General features: G+C 44.3%; 1 protein-coding gene across 1 annotated transcript in view; it reads right to left on the minus strand.

The window, feature by feature from the left end:
- STING1 (stimulator of interferon response cGAMP interactor 1) overlaps window positions 1-7,050 on the minus strand; it is a 57,905-nt gene extending 50,855 nt beyond the window's left edge. Inside the window, exon 1 of the mRNA XM_033927224.1 lies at window positions 6,849-7,050. Coding sequence (XP_033783115.1) covers window positions 6,849-6,851 — 3 coding nt within the window. The 5' untranslated portion in view covers window positions 6,852-7,050. The remainder of the gene's footprint in view (window positions 1-6,848) is intronic.
- Between the last annotated feature and the right edge of the window lie 13,459 nt (window positions 7,051-20,509).

Genomic DNA, 20,509 nt, shown 5'->3' on the forward strand with positions numbered 1-20,509 from the left:
GACATTGTGGGGCTGTGGCGTTGAGAGAGAGAGAAGTAGGAGAATAAGTCCGATAGGGCTAAATTTCGGTACGTTGGGGAATGAGACTAATGGTTGGGTTGTTAATGCGAGTTGGGCGATGACCCTAGAAAACAGATCTGTGAATACTGAACATTCATTGTTGGAGGGGTTAGGGTGTGTGTGTGAAAAAGACGAAAAGAACAAGAAAGAAATTGTAAGTTTTAAGCAGGATTTTATTGAAATTCCAAAGGACCGGGCCGTGGTGCGCCCTCACCTGGAGTACTGCGTCCAGCACTGGTCGCCATACATGAAGAAGAATACGGTACTACTCGAAAGGGTCCAGAGAAGGGCGACTAAAATGGTTAAGGGGCTGGAGGAGATGCCGGACAGTGAGAGATTGGAGACACTAGGCCTCTTCTCCCTTGAAAAGAGGATACTGAAAGGGGACATGATTGAAACATTCAAAATACTGAAGGGAGAAAGACAGACTGTTCACCCTCTCCAAGGTAGAGAGAACGAGAGGACGCTCTCTAAAGTTGAAAGGGGACAGATTTCATACAAACATAAGGAAATTCTTCTTCACCCAGAGAGTGGTAGAAAACTGGAACACTCTTCCGGAGTCTGTTATAGGGGAAAACACCCTCCAGGGTTTCAAGACAAAGTTGGACAAATTCATGCTAAACTGGCGAGACTAGACTCATTTGGAGCACTGGTCTTGGACTTGGGGCCGCCGCGTGAGTGGACTGCTGGGCAGGATGGCAATTCTTATATTCTTATGTTAATTGAAGAGATAAAAATAGGAATAGGACCCAAAGTTGTGGATAAAGTTGCTATAGGTGGCCAAATGCAGCAAGGGCACAAGTAAAGCAAATATGGTGATGTCATCCATGGAACCCAGTATGGATAGTTAAAAAGTGTACTGTCACTTTAAATTTTAGCACTGCCCATACCGCGTGTTTTCTTAAACATATTGTCAGATTTGTATAAAAGGAAATGAGAGATAAGTAGCAAAATACAATTTTTAATTTTGTTTGTGCTTTAAATGTTACTATGTTTATTTAATATTTTACATATGTATGGTTGTAATCCACTTAGTTTTAAGATGGACTATAAAATCAAAATTGTGAAATTCAAGATGGCCACCACGGCAGTGTTCCAACACCAGTGGCGTAGTCAAGGGACTCCACCTCGGTCAAGGACTTGCTAAGGGCACGGCCCCCCTCCTCCTCTCCATCCCTTGCTCCTCTCCTTGCTGCGTGTGTATGCCCCTTGCCTTCCTCTGTACCTTTTTTACTTTCCTGACATGAGGCTGCTGCCCGCAATGCCATCAGCAATCTCTCTGATGTCACTTCTAGGACCTACGCCTAAGAAGTGATGTCAAAAGTTGATCCGACACAGACTTGGCCATGCTGCTCATGCCGGAGAAGTTAAAAAGGTACAGGGAAAGGGAAGCGTGCATGACAGGGGGGGAAGGGGGGGCACTGCTCACCCATACTATGCCACTGTCCAACACAAAAAAAGGGCCCAGGAAATCTACATTAAATTAGGAAAAAATCAGGGAAGGTGATTTTGGAAGTGGGGGACCCTACATCTAGCACAGAAACCATCAAAACTGACTTTTAAAGACACCATCCCCCCTCCCGATTTTCCCATAGGTTGTGATGGCCTTACTGTGCTGTATTGGTGCTATAACCTCCTTTTGTTCTCACTGCAGCTGGATAGTGGAGAAAACCCTTGCCTAGGGTTACCACATTTTGAGATGCAAAAACTTAGACACATGGTCCTTACCCGTTCCGCCGCCTGCCCTGACTTGCTCTACCTCCAGCCCTGCCCAGTTCTGCCCCAGCCCCGCCCCAAAGCCTCTATCATTCACTCCCCCTGCCCCTGCCTTAGTCCTTCATTTCCCTGGACATCTCTCTCTTCTTCCCCCCTCTTCACCATTCAGTGGTTGGACATCTCTCTCCTTCCCTTTTCCCCCTCCCGTGGTCTGGCATCTTAATCTATCCCTCTCCCTCCCCAGGAGGTCTGGCATCTTTCCTTCCCTTTCCCATATGCTGAAAAATTAGAGAAACTGAGGCTCTTTTCCCTGGAAAAGCAGAGATTTAGAGGGGACACGATAGAGACTTACAAAATCATGAAGGGCATAGAGAAAGGGGAGAAGGACAGATTCTTCAAACTTTTGAAAACTACAAGAACGAGAAGGCATTCGGAAAAAATAAGAGGGGACAAATTCAGAACCAATGCTAGGAAGTTCTTCTTCACCCAGAGGGTGGTGGAAACCTGGAATGAGCTTCCAGAGAGTGTGATAGGACAGAGTACGGTATTGGGGTTCAAGAAGGGATTGGATGATTTCTTGAAGGAAAAGGGGATAGAAGGGTATAGTTAGAGAATACAGGTCCTGGACCTGATGGGCCACCGCGTGAGCGGACTGCTGGGCATGATGGACCTCTGGTCTGACCCAGCAGAAGCACTGCTTATGTTCTCCCCATTCCCATGGTCTAGCATCTCTCTTACCCTCCCCCCTCTTCCCCCACCATCCAGAGCTTGCTCACCTGGTGCTGCTGTAACTCTTCAGGCCATCCGCAGTGTGACTGAAGTATACACACTGCCTTCGGCGACCTGGAAGCTTTCTTTCTGCTACTGCTTTCTGCCTAGGCAAAGACATGAAACAGTAGCAGAAGAGGAACTTCCAGGTCACAGAACACTGTGTGTTTACATCAGTTACGCTGTTGATGGGCCAAAGAGTTACAGCAGCAGCAGGTGAGTAAACATTGAATCTTGCAAGGTGGGGGAGGGAGGACTCCGGATAGGTGCCCAAGCTGCTGTAGGGTTACTAGATGTCTAGTTTCTCCAGACAAAAGTTGCAAAATTAAAAATACACCCAGATTCCCGAAACAGTCCTCAAAAAGAGGACATGTCCAGGGAAATCCGGACATCTGGTAATCCTATCATTGCCTCAGACAAGTATATCTTCAATCCAGGACCCTTCAGTGTTTGGGCTGCCACTCGGCTGATGCCAGACTGAGGCCTTAGACACCCACAAACCTGTGCAACACAACGGGGGAAGGAAAACGCCTTCCTGGATCACCACAGGGCCAAACAGCCTGCGCTCAAGCATCTGATACATCAAGGGTGAGCCTTACTCCCAGGGGAATGATCCCTGATCTCCTTATCTGTTAGTGCAGGCTGGTTAGATAGGTTCCTTTACTGCAGCCCAGTCAGCAGCAAACAGCTCATCAGAGGGTCTGCATCCTCTCCTAAGTAGAGCTGCCCCAGGGCTACTGGGAACCTCTTGGGCACTGCAAGCCTCAAAATCAGATAAAACTCTCCAAAAATAAAAACTTCTCAGAACAGATCAGAAAGACACCTTCCAATTCGCTTGCACAAGGAAAAACTGAAGAAGGCAATACAGCCCACCAAGGAAGGAGGCAGAGCTGATTCCTTCTGCAATAGCTCACAATTTGGGGGACTTAACCCATTCTCAGGACTTGTATGCTTTTTGTAACTGAAAAGTGCATGCAGCGCTGTACATGTACATTTAACATGTAATAGCCAGTCCCTGCCTAGAAAAGCTTACAATCTACAAATCTCCCAACTTTGGATGTTTCCCAGACATCCCAAGTTCCTTTCTCATTCTTTCCCTATCCTCCATCATTTGCTTCACTATCGCATTACTATTCCTTTAACTGTCTGATTCTTCCTTCACTATAGTTGGCCTTTGGATTACTGCAAAACATTCTCTGAACATAAGCTAAAATGATCCATAGGATTTGCACTGTGATTTAAAGGTGGATGCATTTCACAGATTAATAATTCTCTGATGTATACTTTCTAGCAAAACATGCAGCTAGGATATTCCCTAAAGCTGTGTCCCATTTACCTATCATGTAGCAGCCAGAAATGCCTAAAAAGTCTCCCTTTTGGAACTGGATAACTTGGCAACTCTAACACTGCCCAAGTGTTCTGGTATTGTCTGGAAACAGCTACTGTCTTATACTTCCTCTTATAGCTGCTGCATGAAAATGAAATGATCTGTATGTAACCTGCCACTAAAATGATCTATAGTATCTGAAGACTGGAGGATGGCCAATGTTATGCTGATTTTTAAAAAAGGTTCCAGGGGAGATCCAAGAAATTACAGACCAGTAAGCCTGACTTCAGTGCAGAATGGTGGAAACAATTAGAAAAAATAAAATTGTGAACACGTACACAAACATGATTTAATGAGGGAGATCTTGCCTCACCAATTTGCTTGACTTCTTTGAAGGTGTGAATAAACATGTGGCTAAAGGTGAGCTGGTTGATGTGTACCTAGATTTTCAGAAAGCTTTTGACAAAGCTCCTCATGAGAGGCTCCTGAGAAAATTAAAGAGTCATGGGATAGGTGGCAAAGTTTAATTGTGGGTTAGGAATTGGTTATTGGACAGAAAACAGAGGGTAATAATAATAATAATTTTATTCTTGTATACCGCCCATCCATGAGGTTCCGGGCGGTTAACAGAAAAGAGGAACTGTACAATCAGTGACATATACATAAAATATGGTAAAATTTAATAATAAGATAAAAATGCATAATTATTTGACAAACTTATCAAATAGGTTTTTAAAAATTTTCTAAAAACACAATAAAAATCCATTTGAAAGATCAGCGAGCTTAACCAAGAGTTCATTTTCCCTAATTGAAAAGCAAGTGTCCAATTCAAAAATCTCTTGTATGACAGGCCTTAATTGAAGGGTACATAAACATGAAATTATTACGGGTAAATTGGGAGATTAAATAACCTGAAGCTAAACCCAAAAAAGCTTTAAAGAAAAGACAGCCAAACATAAAAAGAATACGTGCCTCAAAAGGCAACCAATGCAATTGTTGATAAGGACCGATATGATCATATTTCTTTAAACCAAAAATTAGGCGCACTGCCGTATTTTGTATTAATCGAATACGTCATAGATTTTTCTTAAAAGATGCAAGATAGATGATATTACAATAGTCGAGGACAGACAGAATCAAAGACTGTACCAAGAGTCTAAAAGAAACAAAATCAAAATATCTTTTAATGGTTCTAAATTTCCAGAGAATCATAAAACATTTTTTATCATAAGATCTATATGATCCTCAAATGCTAGCTGTCGGTCTAATGTAACCCCTAAAATCCTAATTGAAGAAACAATTTCAAAAGTTTGATCGTTAATTAAAATGTGTTTGTCTGAAATAGAAGCATTAGGGCCAGCAAAAAAAAATTTTGTTTTGTCTGAATTCAGTTTAAGTTTAAATCTAGACATCCAACATTGTTATCTTTACTAGCATTTCGGCAATCTGATTTTTGATGTCTTCAGAAAACGAAGACATAGGCAATAATACAGTAATGTCATCCGCATAGATATAAAAGTTAACTTTTAGATTTTGTAATAAGTTAACCAAAGAAATCAATTAGATATTAAAAAGAGTCGGTGACAATGGGAATCCTTGAGGGATGCCAGATGGTCATTTTTCTCAATGGAGGAGATTAAACAGTGGAGTGCTGCAGGGGGTCTGTACTGGGACCGGTGCTATTTAACTTATTTATAAATGATCTGGAAATTGGAATGACTAGTGAGGTGATTAAATTTGCAGATGACGCTAAACTGTTCAAAGTTGTTAAAATACATGCAGATTGTGAAAAATTGCAGGCAGACCTTAGGAAATTGGAAGACTGGACATCCAAGTGATAGATGAAATTTAACGTGGACAAATGCAAAGTGATGCACATTAGGAAGATTAACCCAAATCACAGTTACCAGATGCTAGGGTCCACCTTGGGGGTTAGTGCCCAAGAAAAGGATCTGAGTGTTATTGAAGACAATACCTTCTGCCCAATGTGTGGCGGCGGCAAAAAAGCAAATAAGATGCTAGGAATTATTTAAAAAGAGATGGCTAACAAGACTGTTATAATGCCTCTGTATCGCACCAGAGTGTGACCTCACCTGGAGTATTGTGTTCAATTCTGGTTTCCTTATCTCAAAAAAGATATAGCAAGCATTAGAAAAGTTTCAAAGAAGAGCGACCCAGATATTAAAGGGGATGGAGCTCCTCTCGTATGAGGAAAGACTAAAAGATTAGGGCTCTTCAGCTTGGAAAAGAGACAGCTGAGGGGGAGATATGATTGAAGTCTACAAAATCCTGAATAGAGTAGAACGAGTGCAAGTGGATCTATTTTTCACTCAGTCAAAAATTACAAAGACTAGGAGGACACTCGAAGTTACTGGGAAATACTTTTTAAACCAAAAGGAGGAAATATTTTTACACTCAGAGAATAGTTAAGCTCTGGAACGCATTGCCAGAGGTTGTGGCAAGAGCAGATAGCTATCTGGTTTTATGAAATGTTTGGACAATTTCCTGGAGGAAAAGTCTATAGTCTGTTATTAAGAAAGACATGGGGGAAGCCATTGCTTGCCTGGAATGTTGCTACTCTTTGGGTTTTTGCCAGGTACTTGTGACTTGGATTGCTCTCTGTGAAGATGGAATACTGGGCTAGATGGACCATTCTTATGTTCTTACTACAGTTTCAGTAAAAGATTTAGTTGCCTACTTACCATTTCTGCTTCTGCCCTGACAAATTTCTCAAGCTTCTGTTTGACAAATTCAAGCTAAGACTTTAAATACTTCCTCCCAGCTATAAGGTTTCAGTTTCCCTGATCAGTAGCAAGGAATATTGCTATTCTGGGTTTTTGCCAGGTACCAGTGACCTGAATTGGCCACCGTGGGAACGGGTTACTGGGCTTGATGGACCATTGGTATGACCCAGTAAGACTATTCTTATGTTATATTCTTAGTACAGTTTCAGTAAAAGATTTAGTTGCCTACTTACCATTTTTGCTTCTGCCCTGACAAGTTTCTCAAGCTTGTTTGACAAATTCAAGTTAAGACTTTAAATACTTCCTCCCAGTATAAGGTTTCAGTTTCCCAGGTCTGATGATTCCTGTTAGTAACTGAGAAGCAGAATGGAAAGTGATAGACAGATTCTGTTGGACAAGCCACTAGTGCTGCCCGATTCAGGAAAAAATATTTTGATTTGATTTTCCTGCTCAGTTGGGTGTTTTTTTCCAAACATCCTGGTGGGTTTATTTTATAGCCTCTTCACCCCCTTTGTCCTCTCCTACCCACACTGGTCCTGTAGTGTAAACAAAATAAACAAACAAAAAAATTTTTCCTCTTTGTTAAATCCTAGCTCACGTTCGCGGTCTAACACCAGCTCTGGAAGGATACACATTTCAAATCTGACATATTGTAATCACAAAATAGAAAATAAAATGATTTTTTCTACCTTTTGTTGTCTGGCCATTATTCAAATCATGTTGGTCCCAGCTCTGCGACAAACATCTTCTGATAACTCGCTTGCCAGAGTCTCTTGCCCATGTGTCGTTTTCTTCTTTCTCCGTGGTAACCATCCATCTTCCATCTCTGTCTTCCCCTTCCACTTCCCTTCCCTCCCTCAGAGGTCTGGCATCTTTCCTTTGTCTCTATTCCTGTAGCTGCAGTGATAGACCCCACCCACCATCCCGATCCACCATCTCTCCCTCCTTCCCCACCAGTTCTCCCTTTCTCTTTCTAACTACCCTCCTATCCAGTATCTCTCTCCCCCCTCTACACCATTCCTTGTAACCAACTTCTCTCCCTTTCTGTTCCTTCTCTCCCTAAATCCCATTGTCCATCATCTCTCTCCCTCTCCTGTTTTTAGATCCATCATTTCTTCTATCCCTCCCCTCATCTCCCCTCTCCATGATCTCCCCCAAGTCCTTCTCCCTCCTTCGACCATCCATCTTCCCCCTCCATCAAATTCATCTCTCCCATCCATCTTCTCCCCATCTCTCCTTCTCCAGTCCACCAACTCCCCCAAGTCCATCTCCCCTCTCCCCCCATCTACCTTTATTTTGACATTACAGCATGTTGCCGGTGGTGGAAGTGATTTAGCGATCCACTCCTGCTGCCAATCCTTGCGTCTTCTCTCCACTGTAGCCCACCCTGTTTCCACTTGGGCAGCCGAATGGAGAGAAGACGCCCGGAGTAGTGACAGGGTAGTGAATTGCATTTGCTACTGCCACTTTTGCCTGGTTGGGGAGAGGAGAAATACTTCCTGCCGAGAAGTAGAGAGCCTTGCTGCCGCCAATCTGCACACAGAGGTCCATTCAGGCTTTCCCTCTGCCACCGGAGTCCTTGCTTCTGATATAATTTCCAGTTTCCCAAAACCGAAAGTTACATTAGATGGATGGACTTCGGTGGCAGAGAGAAAGCTCGAACGAGTGTCTAGCAAGGGGGCTGATGAATTGCTGCCAAAACAAATCGATTTGAATCGATTCACCCAAAGTGAATTGGTGAATCAATTCGAATTGCTAATCGGGCAGCACTAATCAAGACTGATTTGACTAGGCAATCCTTCAGTCTTATGGAATGGGGGTACTGAAAAGTTCTCAGACTAACCAACTTTCCAAATTCTGTTATTTTGCCACTGTAGCTGAAAAGAGTTATTTTATTTTGCAAAGCACCAATTTGCAGAATCGTAATGCTATGTTTGGACATTGTTTAAGATTAGCATTACTAGATTTTTGCTTCTGCCCTGACAAGTTTTTTTAAAAAAGAGGACACTTGGCCCTGCCCTGACCACAAACTAAAAGTCCTAATATACACAAACAAAACCTTAAGATGCCAAGCTCTGCATGCAATACAACACCAGAGAATTTCTTCCTGAACAGTGCAAAATATATACAGCAGATGTAAATTCTGAAAACTGACACATTTCAATCACTAAACTAAAAATAAATCACTTTTCCTACCTTTGTTGTCTGGTGATTTTATTTTTCTACTCATCTTTTCCCAGTCTTTGGTTGCACTTCCTTCTGTCTGTGTTTCCATGGCCTTCTTATCCAATTGCTGTTTTTCTCTCCTTCATTTTCTGCCCTATATCCCATCTTTCACTCCAAAACCCACCAGAAAATCATTTTGAATCACTTTATAAGTCCCAACTTTGGAACTTCTGCATGCTCATAAATCAATGATTCACAGGTGCCATGCGGTAAAAGAAAACTTTCACTAGTGGTACAACTGACAGCTTAATCATAGCACACAAACTTATTAACACATATAAATGGCAACAATATCACACAGAACTGAATCTTTTGAAAGTTACAAGGTTTCAAAGTTTCAAGACAAGGTAAATTGAAAGCACAGCAACTGCTCTAGGGGGACAAATTACTGAAATATTCCCGGCTTCACCCATGCTGGCCTTCTGACAGCCACACAACCTGAAACAAAAACTGGTAGATCGCGAAGGCAACGCGATTTTTAGTGGATTTTTAGTGTGGATTTGCACTTTATATTTATACTGCCTCTTCCTTTTTCTTGCCATATTTTAATTAATTTGTATATATTTACATACTATGAATTAGTAGTAAGCACTTGCACCTTGCATTTCATCTTAGAATTAGTTGTTATTTAACTATCTCTTATCACTTGCACTTTACATGGGTTTTATTGTATTTGTCTATTGTACGGTTCATTGTAGTATTGTATTAGTTTATTTATTTCATTATTTATTAGGTTGGTCTTCAGGGAGTGTATGTATTTATTATGCCTTTACCACCCCTTTTCCTTGGTATAAAAGTCTGATTTTTCATTGGGAGTGTGATTTGATTCACTCGCTTATTAATTTCTTCATGGACTACATGATGTATGAGGCAATTCTCATTTAGACTACGGTCTGGTGCTTGTCACCTTTGAGATATCGCCTGAGCCAGTGGTTTACGTTGATTCATCAAGGGCTCATACTGATGTCCATTACTTAAAAGCCTGTTTCACTTCATCAGACTTTTTAGCCCAAGGACCAGGTGTGTTAGCCAATCCTTCAGTGTTGTTATTTTTAGGAAATTATTGGCTATTATCCAAAAGGGTTACATTATTGTGCTGCACTGTTCTCCCATACCAGTCCCTCCTCATATAAAACAATTGCTAACATTAAGAGTCTGACCTATAATTTCAGCAAACTGTATAAACAGATTTCTAGTGATTACAGGAATCTACTTTCATAATTTCATAAAACTGGGGAAACACCACAGAGTGATGGACAGAAGCACGTGAGCGGGACACAATACGGACATATACAACAGTACCTCGGTCTTACCTTTTACCATCAATATACAATGCCATGCGGTCTCTGGCCTTCTGGACTTGGACATTGGCATTCCAGTTATGTGGGTCAGTGATAGTGAAAACCATGGGATTGCAGTGGCCTGTAGTACACAAGGGGCTGGAGCTAGGACCTAAAGTAAGTGAGGCAGAGGGGGTATTAGGGGATATTTATGAGGGTTCTTGTAGGTGGCCCATGAGACACATTCCCATAAAGGACAGGCTCCACCATTAGTGAAGTTTTCCTCATAGGGGCATTTCTTAAAGGCATCAGGTTATACAGACATATATACTTAGCACATTTGGTATAATAACGCTGTCAATCTAGGGAGCCACACAAAACTGTATTAGGGGCAAAACCATGACTCTGGGCATCACCGGGCGAGTGGGGTCTACAATAAGAGTCTGGTTGATAAGTGAACCCTCAACATTATCAATGCAGATTTCCGCCCACTTTTAAACTTCATCACCAGTAGGTTGGAAACAGAAAATACCCTCTGATGTTTGACACTTTCTGTACTTAACTCCATCATGCAAACAAACATAATGGCAAAGGGGCTAGGGGCACTTAAGTACAATAGGAAAGAAATACAGAAAAAAAGAAACATAAGGCAGTGAAGGCAACACAAATATCAGATATATATAAGACAAAAGGTGCCTACAATGCTAACATAGGAAGCTCATTTTTCTTTCAGGCATGACTTAGAAAACTTCAAACAGTTATACTCAAGACACTTGCTAAAGGCAGTGGTGAACCATAGGCAGTCAATTAAACTCAAACACTTGTGAAAAAGGTTATATTCGAACACCTGCTGAGTCAAGTGGTAAATATTCAGAACTTTTGAGGTCATAGAAAGCTTCAGCTGAAGATCCGTGTTGTATTGGAACCAAGTTTCATGTCCGGACACCTTGACAACAAGTTTTAAGTTTATTAAAAAATTTTTATATCGCTTATTCAAATTTCTAAGCAATGTACAGCAATAATAAAAAAGTAACCTTTAAAAGAAACAAAACCAATTAGTGTTAAAATATTGTACAATACAGTATCAAGTTAGTAGACTTAAACATAAACACATATACTAACTGGACACAAATGGGAAAGTAGGATTGAACTACAATAATTTAAGATAAAGCACACTTAGGGATAAAACAACAGGTAGGGAAAGGGACAGTTTAGCCCTAAAAAGGACAATTTTATCCAAAAGCATCCTCAAATAAAAATGTTTTGAGTTTTGCTTTAAACTGCTTTATCGAGGTTTCCACACGTAAGTGATTGGGCAATGAATTCCATAGGGTGGGTGCAGTGACAGCGAAATTATTAGATCTCAACGTATTAATTAATTTCAGAGACGGTACAACTAAAAGGTTTTGTGATATGGAACAAAGAGATTTAGCGGGGTGATAAGGAGTAAGCAGTCTATCAATAAACTCTGGTTGGCTGTATGAACGAGTAGTAAGAGAAGAAATTAGGACAGTAAAAGGACCTATCCATCTAGGTTTCAGGGGGCCTGACTTCCAAGTTTTAGCCATACTGTATTTCCAGGGACATACCCATGGACTTATGTAGCTATCGGTAGTGGGGCCCTTTCCAGAACCCATTTGTGGAGCTCTTGAAGGGCTTTAGCTGATTGGATCTGACCCCAGAGTAGCAAAAGAACCAGGGTCTGGGCGGTAGGCGGCCAAACATGAGCTGAAACAGGGACTGTTTAGTGGATTTTGACAGGGTACACCTGATCTGAAACAGAACAGAAGGCAACAAGATAGGCCAGGGCAGATTGGTTTCTTCAATTTGTTTGGTGAGAAGGGTCTTAAGGGTTCTGTTCATCCTTTCAGCTCTGGGGATGGTAAGCAGCATATAATTTCCATCCAATTTGGAGGGCCTGAGCAGTTTGTTGTACGACATCAGCAATGAAGACGGGGCCGTTGTCGCTGTCCCTGGCACGTTCAGTGCGAGTAAGGAAGGCTTCAACCCATCTAGTCAGTGAAGACTAGGAAGTGACTGAGGTAACGGGAAGTGGGCATGTGGGTAAAATCTACAGACAGAACCTGCATCGGATATGTTCCAATGGGTTGGTGTCCAGGAGGTGGCAGTCATCTGGTTGGGGGATTCATTTTCATAGCTGGTTCTCCAGAGTGTTCCAGATCATGGCATCTTTTGACAATCGTGAGGGCCAGGTGATGAGGAATTAATATGAGGGTACCCGCTGTGCTTGCATTTGAAGTATCAGTGTGTGGGTCTGATTTGGCGCATATTTGTATCCACCCCCCTTTCAGGACAGACTGGCCCAAAAGAATGTGGGCCCAAGTCTGTTCCTGAGAAGTGTACTGGGGTGCAAGGGTGTCCAGAAAAGGAATGATGGTGTACAGAGGAGCCGAAGGAGGGGGGCAGAGGCTGGCAGCTCAGGCTGTGCAGTCAGCAAGGGCATTGCCACGAGAGACAAGGTCTGTCACGCGTCTGTGAGCACGGCAGTGCATAACCACGACACGGGATGGCAATTGGATGGCCTCGAGGAAGTCAAGAATGAGGGGAGCATGACGGATCAGGCGGCCGGAGGCTGTAACGAACCTCAATGTTTCCAGATGGCCCTATGGGAATGCAAGGTAAAGATAGCATATTTGGAGTAAGTGTATATGTTGCAAAACTGAGAGGCAGAGTGGCACAGGGCAGAAGGGAGGGCATACAGCTCAGCTTCTTGTGCAGAAATGCCAGAGAGCAGGAGCCCGAGTCAGAAGTTTTGCAGACAGCGGATAGCCCGATCCTGGAGTTGGGTCCAGAGAAAAGGGGCTGAGTCCGCGCCTTTGGTGGAATCATACAGAGGGCAGGCAATGGTAGAAAAATCAGGAATCCAGATGTGACAGTATCCTGCAGTACTGAAGAAGGTATGCAGAGCCTTGAGGTTATCAGGGACAGGGAGACTACAGACCTGGGTGTGAGGAAGGGACCGAGTACCCTGGGACATTTGAAAGCCAAGGTACGTGACACGAGGAAGGCATACTTGGAATCAGTGTAAATATGGCCACAGGAAAATTTAAAAGGCAGACCCACTATCTAAAAGACTCAAGTAAACTGTCTACTAGCACATAAGAATTGTTCTCAATCCCTATTCTGTATCAGGTTCCTACCCCAAAGAGCTGACTTGTAAAAATTAAGTAAAATTCAGCTCTGGGTCCACCTATTAAACAGGGTAATTTGACACAAGCGCTCTCTAAAGCGGCAGTCCCTTCACTATCATCTGACTGGCAAAAATATTTACTTCCATACAAAAGCATTTCTAAAAATTACATTCTTATACCTAAAAGTTACATTCTTATACTAAGCTTACATGATTTATAAAAATAAATACAAAACAAAGATTGGTATATACAGTAAAACTTTGGGTTGCAAGTGTTCTACAAGACAAGCAAAACATTTGATTAAATTTTAATTTGCTATACCAGCAACGTCTTGCAATACAAGTACATGCAGTATACAAGCATCACATTATCACAACTGAGCCAATGGTTTCTCTCTCTATGACGCTGCAGGAGTGCAGTGACTGTTCCAAACGAGCAAGGTTTTGCAATACAAGTATATATATTTTTGTATTATAGTTTTGGGTTGTGGAACAAATCGTCTGAGTTTCCATTATTTCCTATGGGGAAACTCGCCTTGATACACGAGTGCCCTGGACTACAAGCATGCTTCTGGAACAAATTATGCTCGCAAACCAAGGTTTTACTGTACTCACAAAAGATAATCCATACACACAACTTTAAACCTTTTTTTTTGTTACAATCAACATGCGTCTAAGTAGAGACTTACTCCCCCTCCCTTCAAAATTTCACAGAGGAGAGAGAGTTGCTTAACCCTTTCAGGACCAAGGGATATATTTGTCCCATAACTTTAAAATCCTATAAATTTTGATTGGGATAGTCTACAGTTCTAAATTTGATATGTACGGATTCCATATGATACTGCCTTTATGTAAACAAACTGGTTCCGACATTCATTCATTAGCGTCGTTGCCAGATTGACGAGAAGATTCATTTGCCACACAGTCCATAAGCCAGAAGTTTGATTTTTTTAAATAAAAATAATGATATTTCACAAAAACATTTTGTCTTTGGTTTTGCCTTCCTATGTCGCTACTATAGCGTTCTGGTGCGTTTTATGCCACATCTGATCTCTCGTTCTCAAGATGTCGCCTTATTTCGTCATGGGACACATATGTCCCTATGGTCGGTAGTAGAATTCTGAGGTTGATGTGCACATGTCGTGATTCTTTTCGTTTTGTGTTACCTGGTGCCTAGAGCTCTGAGGTAAGTTGGCCGACCTGTCCAATAACTGTAGAACGCATTTTGGATCCTTTCTCGAGTACTTGTATGCTCATCAAATATTTTGTTGCAGTTGCACCCGATAGAATAAGGATGCCTTTAGCAGAACGCTTCTTCGAAATAACTGAGGATGCCATTGAGCAGATATTGCTGGCAGATAACAGTGATGATGAAGACAATCTTCCACTTGATGAAGAAGATAGAGGCTTTCTTGACGAGGATGTTGAGAAGGTAGGCAAAGAAATTGTTATTGAGCGCCCTGTAGCAGCAACTAATGACTTACCCGAAGCTCCACGAAAACAACGTCGTGCAAAAGCAGGCCAGAAAGAAGACATCATTTTCATCTGGAAGCCTCGGAAAGCAAATTTTCAAAAGAACACCATTGAGTATGAATATGGAAATGTGAACATAGATGTCGATTGCAGTGTGGAACCTAATGCCTACGAGGTATTTGAGAAAACTTGCGGTTTCAATGATCTGGCAGCTCATATTGTTGAACAAAGTAATTTATACATGAAGCAGAAGGGGGTTCCTTTCCAAACCGATGCCCAAGAAATCCGTGCGTTCTTGGGAATGAATTTAGTGATGGGTTACCATGTGCTTCCTAGTTTGAGAGACTACTGGTCTACTGACCCTGACCTACAAGTGCCATACATTGCTAAAGTAATGCCTCGACAACGGTTTGAAGCGATCAGGTCTGCCTTACATTTTTCAAATAATGAAGAGATGCTTCCGAAAAGCCATCCCGAGTTTGATAGAGCTTTCAAAGTTCGGCCTGTAATGGATCACTTCAATCGATGCTTCCAGAATGCACGGAACCCAAGCCAACAACAGTCAGTAGATGAACACATGATACGATTCAAAGGACATAGCATCATGAAGCAATACATAAAAAATAAACCTATAAAGTGGGGTTTCAAGATGTGGTGCAGGTGTGACTCAAAGACTGGCTATTTGTACCAATTCGACTTGTACACAGGCAAGAAAACTGACACAGAACATGGACTTGGAGAGGGCGTGGTCCTCATGCTAACGAAATCACTCGAGCACTTATGCTGTGAGATTTACATAGACAATTTCTTCAATTCCCCAATTCTTCAGCTGAAAACACAACAACAGGAAATATATTTGTGTGGAACGGCTCGGGCAGACAGAAAGCATATGCTAAAGAATCTCAAGCAGTACAAAGAGCTGAAACGTGGAGAAAGCCAAATGCTTTCAGCAAATGGCATAACCTGTATAAAATGGATGGACAACCGATCTGTTGTGATGTTGTCTAATTTTCTGCATTCCACCAACTCGGTCTCAGTGTCCAGGAGGCAACAAAAAAGTGCAGAAAAGATCCAAATTCCTTGTCCTGAAATAATAGTTGCCTACAACAACTTCATGGGCGTCGTCGATCTCATGGATCAAAAGAAGATAACATATGAAGTTGACAGGAAGTCGAAGATCAAATACTATTTGCGCATATTTTTCGATTTGATTGATATAGCTGTCAACAATGCTCATTGCATATTTACTCAACTGAACCTGAACATGAATCCTCAATGTAAGGCCATGACCCCTCTTCAGTACAGGCAACTGATTGCAAGGTTCCTCATTGGAAATTATACAAACAGGAAGAGAAGTCTTCCAGCAGGACCTGTTCGAAGCAGCAAGAACAGTATACCATCCCCTATGCCTGAACACAAGTTGGCGAAAATGGGAAAGCGGAAAAGGTGTGCTCAATGTGCAAAGGACAAAATTGAAAATCGGATTGATAATATTTGTGAAATTTGTCAGGTTCACTTGTGCTACACATCATCACGCAACTGTTTTGAGAAATATCACACATAGTGGTTATTGCGGGTCAAATAAAGATGACCTCGGTGCTTGTAAGTTACCTGATTTTGTGGTTTAGTCATACTCATGTACAGATCGTGCAATAATAAATTCAGGATGAAACTTATGCTGTGTTATATATTGGATATGCATACACGTCTCTTATATACAACCTGTGTCCTTAGCCGACCATAGGGACATATATGTCCCAGGCTATAACTCGTAAACTATAACAGCTATCGTCTCCGAATCAATTTTTTGGCATCTGCAAGCCCTTTTTACCATAAAAATGTCGTCAAAACCACAAAAATTGGCCTACGATCCTTATGGTCCTGAAAGGGTTAAAGATCAAAGAGATCAAATTACAGATGTAGTACTTTTCAGAATTTCCTTAGGTTTAAAAGATACATTCACACACATTGTCACTCAGCACTAACAAAATCAGCTATTACCCTGAACCAGGTCTGCAAACCCTGATTTGCCATGTATTTCAATGTACAGAAAAGATGGGCACTTTTAAAAATTGATTAATCACCTAATCAGACATTCAAAGCATTACACAATTCTAAAAATAATTTATAAAACAAACATGGAGAATAAAAATTCATATTGGACAGACAGAACTCATAAGGAACCCGGGATAAAAAAACAAGGATGGGGATTTTGAATGTCATGCACACACAAAAATCCCACACATACATGCAGATAAACGGCCCGTGCAAAAAGCAATCTCTGTACTTTCGTACAATTTTCTTCCTTTACAAATACAGCACAATAGAAATATAACCAGTTCTAACCAATTTTTTTTTTAAGGATGCATCCTAATCATGCTGAGCCCTGTAAATGCAAACAGCTTACATCTATTGTCTAACTTCAGATCTACAGATTACCGTATTTTCGCGGATATAACGCGCACCCGTGTAAAACGCACACACGGGTATAGCGCGCACACGGGTATAGCGCGCAGAAATCACGATGATATGTACAAAAACTTTTGTATACCGCGCTCACGGGTATACCGCGCATGATGCCCGACGCTCCTTTCGCCCGCCCTGACTTTCCGTGCGCTGTCCCGACTCTCCGTTCACCTCCCCTGACTTCCGTGCACTGCCCTGACTTTCCGTGCGCTGTCCCGACTCTCCGTTCACCCCCCCTGACTTTCCGTGCACTGTCCCCCCTTGAAGGTCTGTCCCCATCCTGAAAGCCTGATGCCCCCCCCCCCCCGACGTCCGATACATCCCCCCCCCCGGCAGGACCACTCGCACCCCCACCCCGAAGGACCGCCGACTCCCCAACAATATCGGGCCAGGAGGGAGCCCAAACCCTCCTGGCCACGGCGACCCCCTAACCCCACCCCGCACTACATTACGGGCAGGAGGGATCCCAGGCCCTCCTGCCCTCGACGCAAACCCCCTCCCCCCAACGACCGCCCCCCCCCAAGAACCTCCGCCCGTCCCCCAGCCGACCCGCGACCCCCCTGGCCGACCCCCACGACACCCCCACCCGCCTTCCCCGTACCTTTGTGTAGTTGGGCCAGAAGGGAGCCCAAACCCTCCTGGCCACGGCGACCCCCTAACCCCACCCCGCACTACATTACGGGCAGGAGGGATCCCAGGCCCTCCTGCCCTCGACGCAAACCCCCCTCCCCCGCCAACGACCGCCCCCCCCAAGAACCTCCGACCGCCCCCCCAGCCGACCCGCGACCCCCCTGGCCGACCCCCACGACACCCTCACCCGCCTTCCCCATACCTTTGTGTAGTTGGGCCAGAAGGGAGCCCAAACCCTCCTGGCCACGGCGACCCCCTAACCCCACCCCGCACTACATTACGGGCAGGAGGGATCCCAGGCCCTCCTGCCCTCGACGCAAACCCCCCCCCCCCCCCCAACGTCCGCCCCCCCCAAGAACCTCCAACCGCCCCCCCAGCCGACCCGCGACCCCCCCTGGCCGACCCCCCCACCCCCCTTCCCCGTACCTTTGGTAGTTGGCCGGACAGACGGGAGCCAAACCCGCCTGTCCGGCAGGCAGCCAACGAAGGAATGAGGCCGGATTGGCCCATCCGTCCTAAAGCTCCGCCTACTGGTGGGGCCTAAGGCGCGTGGGCCAATCAGAATAGGTCCTGGAGCCTTAGGTCCCACCTGGGGGCGCGGCCTGAGGCACATGGTCGGGTTGGGCCCATGTGTCTCAGGCCGCGCCCCCAGGTGGGACCTAAGGCTCCAGGGCCTATTCTGATTGGCCCACGCGCCTTAGGCCCCACCAGTAGGCGGAGCTTTAGGACGGATGGGCCAATCCGGCCTCATTCCTTCGTTGGCTGCCTGCCGGACAGGCGGGTTTGGCTCCCGTCTGTCCGGCCAACTACCAAAGGTACGGGGAAGGGGGGTGGGGGGTCGTGGGGGTCGCCAGGGGGGTCGCGGGTCGGCTGGGGGGGCGGTCGGAGGTTCTTGGGGGGGGCGATCGTTGGGGGGAGGGGTGTTTGCGTCGAGGGCAGGAGGGCCTGGGATCTCTCCTGCCCGTAATGTAGTGCGGGGTGGGGTTAGGGGGTCGCCGTGGCCAGGAGGGTTTGGGCTCCCTTCTGGCCCGATATTGTCGGGAAGTCGGCGGTCCTTCGGGGTGTGGGTGCGAGTGGTCCTGCCGGGGGGGGGGATGTATCGGACGTCGGGGAGTCGGCCGGGCAAGAGGGCTTGGGCTCCCTCTTGCTCCGATCGTGGATGCGGGTGCGGGTGGGAGCGCGTGCGAGCGGTCGTTCGGGGTGGGGGTGCGAGCGGTCCTGCTGGGGGGGTGAATCGGGCGTCGGGCGGGGTGGGAACTATATTTAAAAACTTTTGTATACCGCGCTCACGCATATAACGCGCGAGGGGTATGCGCGGTACGTAAAAACACGTATAACGCGCGCGTTATATCCGCGAAAATACGGTAGTTCAGTTTCGTTTCCCAAACAAACAGACACAGTTCCTAGAATCCCTCCCCGCTGTTTCAATGATGAATCAAGTCATTTACTAGAGCAACGGAAAAGAAACAGGAGAGGAATGATCAATTCCTCCACTTACCAGTTTGGTGGCCATTCCCAGACAGATACTTGCACTTTATCCCAGGACTCGATTAATCAGTTGAGCTGGCCAGAGCCACGAGGTCTACAAATTCCAAGAGGAATTAAGCCGGGTTAGCAGACAGGTCGGTTCTCAGAACAGACACAAGTAACCAATCGCTCTTCCGGAGTCTGTCAAAGGGGAAAACACCCTCCAGGGATTCAAGACAAAGTTAGACAAGTTCCTGGTGAACAAGAGAGTACACTGGTAGGGCTAGTCTCAGGGCGCTGGTCTTTGACCAGAGGGCCGCCGTATGAGACCGTTTTGTCTCGGGATCATAGTGGTGTAACCATGTTTCATCAATAGTAGCTAGTTGTTCTAAAATGTTAGAACTAGCTTGCTGAAAATGCTGCAAAATCAACTTGGGAAGTGTTCACTCGACAACGTTTCTTGTCAGCATTCAAACATTTGGGCACCCACTTGGCTGATAGCTACTGCATACTCAGCTACTTGTGGATTTATACACCCAACATGTTCCCTGGATATCTGTTGTATAATCAGCAATTGTTTTAGCAGATTTTTGCCAATCTGTCAAAAAGGAGATTATATACTTACTCTGGTAAGCTCTTTACCAGTAGATAGGTGAGACATTCTAGACCATAGGGTTATTTCCCTTTGCCTACATGAGCTGCAGAAGAAATCTATTCCAGCTTTTTCACTCTGCCTTTAGTGTACTTCACAGACTAGCTTAGCTCCTCCATCAGTCTGTACCCAAACATAGAAAGGCACTACCATCTGTGAAGTAGAGCCACTTTTAACAACAGGCTCAAAAATAACTAAACAGTATCATTAACCGCCAACATAGGCTTCAAAGGAGCTCAGGAACTACTCCCATAACACGTGGACCATATTTACAAACTCTTCCTAGCCCCAAAGGGCTGATCAGTCTCCCCAAAACAGATTGGAGAAGCATAAGGAGACTCAAATGTGGCACCGAACTTTGAAATCTGAAAGCAGGCACAACAAGGACAGGGTGGGGAGTCTAGAATGTCTCACCTATCTACTGGAAAAGAGCTTACCAGGGTAAGTACATAATCTCCTTTTCCAGTGCAATAGGTGAGAAATTCTAGACCATAGGGATGTACCATAGCGGTCCCCCCAAATAGTCAGGGTGGGCTTACTGCGCCAGCC

This window comes from Geotrypetes seraphini, chromosome 18 (assembly GCF_902459505.1).
Source record: "Geotrypetes seraphini chromosome 18, aGeoSer1.1, whole genome shotgun sequence".
NCBI lineage: Eukaryota > Metazoa > Chordata > Amphibia > Gymnophiona > Dermophiidae > Geotrypetes > Geotrypetes seraphini.